We start from the raw sequence: 5,065 nt of genomic DNA, 5'->3' as shown, positions 1-5,065 counted from the left end.
TGTTTGGTTTCAAAAAAATTTCCAAATAACCTAGACGACTTACATTTCAGTCGTCTGGCGAAAATTAAAATAATAATATTTTTTTTAAAAGTAGACGACTTACAGTTAAGTCGTCATATGTTAGTTTTGCAATTGAAAAAAAAACTTCAAGATTTAATTATATACAGACGACTTATAATTCAGTCGCCCACGAGATGACTGAAATGTAAGTCGTCCAGGATTTACGAGGTTTGACCAGAATCTCAGAAAAAAATCCTGGACGACTTACTTGTAAGTTGTCTCGTGGACGACTGAAGTTTAAGTCGTCTGTGTATAATTAAATTTTGAAGTTTTTTTTTCAATTGCAAAACTAACCTATGACGACTTAACTTTAAGTCGTCTACTTTTAAAAAAATATTATTATTTTAATTTTTGCCAGACGACTGAAATGTAAGTCGTCTGGGGAAGTCAAACTTCTGTAATTATCCAGTCAAATGCAAAACTAACCTATGATGACTGAAATGTAAGTCGTCTAGGTTCTTTGGAAATTTTTTTGAAACCAAACAATAGTAGACGACTTAACTTTCAGTCGTCTCAGGTTACAGATTTCAAAATCAATTGCAAAAATAACCTTTACGCTGACCAGACGACTTCCAGGTAAGTCCTCTACAGACATACGACTTCCAGGTAAGTTGTCTACAGCCAGACGACTTCCCAAGTAAGTCGTCTGACGAACAGATCTGGAAAAAAACTCGATGTCATACCTTAAATTGGTGAGATAAGTTCCTTAGCATACATAAGGCTTCTCCAAGCACACAGAATCACAAACGAAAGTAACCCACCCAGAATCGTTAGCTTCTATGACTCTATGAACCATAAAAAATTTTGAATCAAAATCTTGGTTTTTTTTAACTCATTGTGGAGAGAAAGTGAGAGATATGTTGTGTTTAGTTCACAAGAATGGAAAAAGAAGAAGGGTAAATCGATTTTGGGAGCATTAAGAGCTTCAAATTGGTTGTTCATGGTGGTTGTGGTATTGATGACAATGGCAATCTTGTAATTACTTGAAGATGATGAGGGTGAGAGAGTAAAAATGTCATTTTCGAAAAAAAAAAGAAAAAAAAAATTGATGGCATTTTCGTAAATTATATGAACTTGTGGGGTGAATAGGGCAAAACCAATTTTCAAAAAAAAAGGAGGTTAGTTTTGTGTTTGACTTTAAGTTATAGGTCAATTCTGCAAAAAGCCCTATATATATTATATAAATCACATATTTAATTAAATATAAATTAATCGTCTGGATAACTAGAACTGATGTTCATACTCATAAGAAAAAATTGAAAACCGTTAACAAATCAAATTATAATATTAACTCTTAAGTGACTTCTCAATTAATATATAGTATCATAGTAGCATGAAAATTTAAAATATATTTTATAAATTAATTTATAAGCTCTTATAGATGAGTTACAAACTCTTATAATAATTTAAAATATACAATAAGCCAATATAAATAATTTGATAAATGTTTTTATATATGTTTTATTGTAATATGAACTTTAGAAGATGTTAACAGTTATTATGATAATTTATAAAAAATATAATGCCTTTGAATAAAAATACAAAATCATTATATTGATTTATATAAACTGCTTGTCGTTTATTATTTATGTATTTTATAAATATAAAACAATTGATATATATTAAATATTATCGACCAATCAATTTATAACATTTTTTTAGGATAGCATATATGATCGACACATAAGAAAAAAATCTCTTAAGTCACTTCTCAATTAATATATAGTAATATATTATGGTGAAATTTTAAATTAAATTTTATAAATTAATTTATAAGCTCTCATAGATGACATACAAACTCTTATAATAATTTAAAATATACAATAAGCGAAGATAAATAATTCGATAAATGTTTTTATAAATGATTTATAAAACATATATATAATATGAACTTTAGAAGATGTTAATAGCTATTACGATAATTTATACAAAATATAATGCTTTTAAATAAGAATATAAAATTATTATATTGATTTATATAAACGGTTTGTCGTTTAATATTTCATGCATTTTATAAATATAAAAAATGATCAATTTATTTCTCTTCCTATAATTTAAACAATTAGCTACCATAAATCATTATTTTAAATATTATGTAAATTATTTGGCATGTGATATTAATTGGTTATAGACTTACCATTCTTTTTAGATCTAAATAAAATAAATAAAAATTAAAAATTATCGACCAATCAAATTATAACAATTTTGTAAGAGTTCACCTATGATCGACACGTCAGCAAAAGTAACTTCTCAATTAATATACAGTAGAATTTTATAAATTAATTTATAAGCTCTTATAGTGACTTATAAAATCTTATGATTATTTAAAATATACTATAAGCCAAGATAAATAATTTGATAAATGTTTTTATATATGATTTATAAATTATATAATATGAACTTTAGAAGATGTTAATAGTTATTATGATAATTTATATATAGTATAATGCTTTTAAATAAGAATATAAAATCATTATATTGATTTATATAAATTGTTTGTCATTTATTACTTTATGTATTTTATAAATATTAAAAATTGATCTATATTAAATAATATCGACCAATCAATTTATAACATTTTTTTTAGAATTTCATAAATGATCGACACATAAACAAAAGTCTCTTACGTCACTTCTCAATTAATATGTAGTAGTAGCATAGTATGATGTGGTTTTAAAATAATTTTTATAAATTAATTTATAAGCATTCATATATGACAAACAAACTCTTATAATAATTTAAAATATACAATAATTTGATAAATGTTTTTATAGATTATTTATAAAGCATGTAATATGAACTTTAGAAGATGTTAATAGTTATTCTGATAATTTATACAAAATATAATGCTTTTAAATAAGAATATAAAATTATTATATTGATTTATATAAACAGTTTGTCTTTTATTATTTTATGTATTTTATAAATATAGAAAATGATCAATTTATTTCTCTTTCTATAATTTAAACAATTAGTTACCATAAATCATTATTTGTAATATTATGTAAATTATTTGGCAAGTGATATTAATTGGTTATTAACTTACTTTTCTTTTTAGATCTAAATAAAATAAACAAAATTAAAAATCATCGATCAATCAAATTATAATAATTTTGTAAGAATTCACCTATGATCGACACGTAAGCAAAAATCTATAAAGTAACTTCTCAATTAATATATAGTAGGATTTAGAATGTATATATATCATAACTTGTAACTATTTTTAATTGAAATTGGCTTAGGATCAAGAACAAAGCTACTAAGGTCCAAATAAATTTATGTCCTTAAATTTAACATGGATACATTATAAAGTTGATCGTCTGTAGTGTATGCATCATTTTGTACATATGAAGAGACTTATGTTACAACAAGCAAAATAAAAACACTATGCACTCCCAAGTGACTTTCAAGTAATGTCTTAAATCCAATATATATGCGAACATGATTGTAATCTGATCACTGAGAGACGACATTCGCTGATCATCTTAGGCCACAACCGGGTACGATGCACATGTCGCAATACCTGCAGTTCAAGAACGAATCAACAACATATATAGAGAGAGAGGCCAAATATGATAACATCTGAAATTCTGATTATCTGGTAACATGGTATGACAATGGTTTAATGAGAGTTAAAGAACTTACCACACATGTTCTTCCCCATCTCCATCTTGAAGTAACCTTTGTCACCCCAATCTGCTCCCCATGAGTTCTTTATAAGCCAATATGGAACACCGTCTTCAATTCCATAACCAACCGCCAAAACAGCGTGGTTCACGTCCTAGTGCCACATTTGAGAAAATGAATCAGACACTAACTAACAAGCTAAGATTAGTCTACATGCAACAGTATTATATTTCATTTAACATTTTAAGCAGTTTGAAGAACGAAGTCTCACCATTGGAGTCTGTCCACAGTGACTATCGCTGTAAACTCCGCTCTTGTAAAGCCGGAACGAGTGTATAACCTCGAATGCTATGCTTACTGGTCGTACCAATCCAACCGCATGCTTCAGTTCATCTTCAGCACCCTGTTGTTGTCATTGTTTCAATCCTCATTAAAACATATACTTGTAGGCAGGTGAGATCCAAGTATCCCGTAAAAGATGCTTACCAGAGTAATGTTGACTGAGTCAAGGACTTGTACACCGACGTTTTCAGCAGAATACTTGCAGGTTCCATCTTCACCGGTGTAAGGATAAGCTTCCTCCGTGTCGAGGCCGCCGTTGGATTTGATGTATTCAAAGGCTTGGGAAGGAAGGCCACCATTGCAGCCATAGTTGTTGAAAGCTCCAGCACAATCCACAAGCTGTTGCTCAGAGAGTGATATTCCTTTTCCAAATGCTTGGTGATAAGCTGCCTCAAGCGCTCCAGTAGTACTACAGAGCAGAGATAGATCATATGACTTTTCAATTTTTGTATCAAAAGATCCCCCACAATTTCAAAATATACCTGAATGTCCAGCACGATCCACAACCTCCCTGGTCTTTGACTGGGCTAACAATACCATCTTCTCTCCAGTCTTTCTGCAGTTACACAATTTTAAGACTGAAAGACAAATTAAAGAAAAAGGCCTGCAGCAAAAATACGTTTTCTTAAAGCTGAAAAAAACAGGAACTGAATGGTATTATTGGTCTCAGTGATGATGCAAGAATAAGAATACTGGACTTACGGTTTCCGGAAGAGCTTCTCTTGTGAGTTTGTGGGTTCCCTTTAAAGTGGCAGAGCAGTTTTGAGCAGCACCAAGCTTGGTCCTTTGAAACTCTTGCCACGTCATATCAGCAAACTCTGTATTGATGATCCATTCAAGAAACAGTTAGCAAAGTTCAGTTTTTTTTTTCAGACTTTAATCAGGACATCTAAAATAATAAAGAAGTAGAACAAATAAACTTTGATGCTACATATTCACACGCAAACTTGGCTCTCGTGCTCATATACTCCAATCTTGAGACACGTGAAGCAAGGCATAAATAAAAATCAAAACTTAAAAAAAAAAAAAAAAAAAA

The 5,065-nt window shown here is 29.1% G+C and overlaps 1 protein-coding gene across 1 annotated transcript in view; it reads right to left on the bottom strand.

The window, feature by feature from the left end:
- Window positions 1-3,320: 3,320 nt before the first annotated feature.
- LOC106319139 (thiol protease aleurain) overlaps window positions 3,321-5,065 on the bottom strand; it is a 2,614-nt gene continuing 869 nt past the window's right edge. The window contains exons 2-7 of the mRNA XM_013757382.1: window positions 4,732-4,847; window positions 4,512-4,585; window positions 4,174-4,438; window positions 3,959-4,090; window positions 3,706-3,841; window positions 3,321-3,583 (exon numbers count right to left, since the gene is read on the bottom strand). Coding sequence (XP_013612836.1) covers window positions 3,546-3,583; window positions 3,706-3,841; window positions 3,959-4,090; window positions 4,174-4,438; window positions 4,512-4,585; window positions 4,732-4,847 — 761 coding nt within the window. The 3' untranslated portion in view covers window positions 3,321-3,545. The remainder of the gene's footprint in view (window positions 3,584-3,705; window positions 3,842-3,958; window positions 4,091-4,173; window positions 4,439-4,511; window positions 4,586-4,731; window positions 4,848-5,065) is intronic.

Source organism: Brassica oleracea, chromosome C9 (genome assembly GCF_000695525.1).
Source record: "Brassica oleracea var. oleracea cultivar TO1000 chromosome C9, BOL, whole genome shotgun sequence".
Lineage (NCBI taxonomy): Eukaryota > Viridiplantae > Streptophyta > Magnoliopsida > Brassicales > Brassicaceae > Brassica > Brassica oleracea.
Note: the sequence above shows the minus strand (reverse complement) of the source record. Positions and strands in the feature narration are given on the sequence as shown.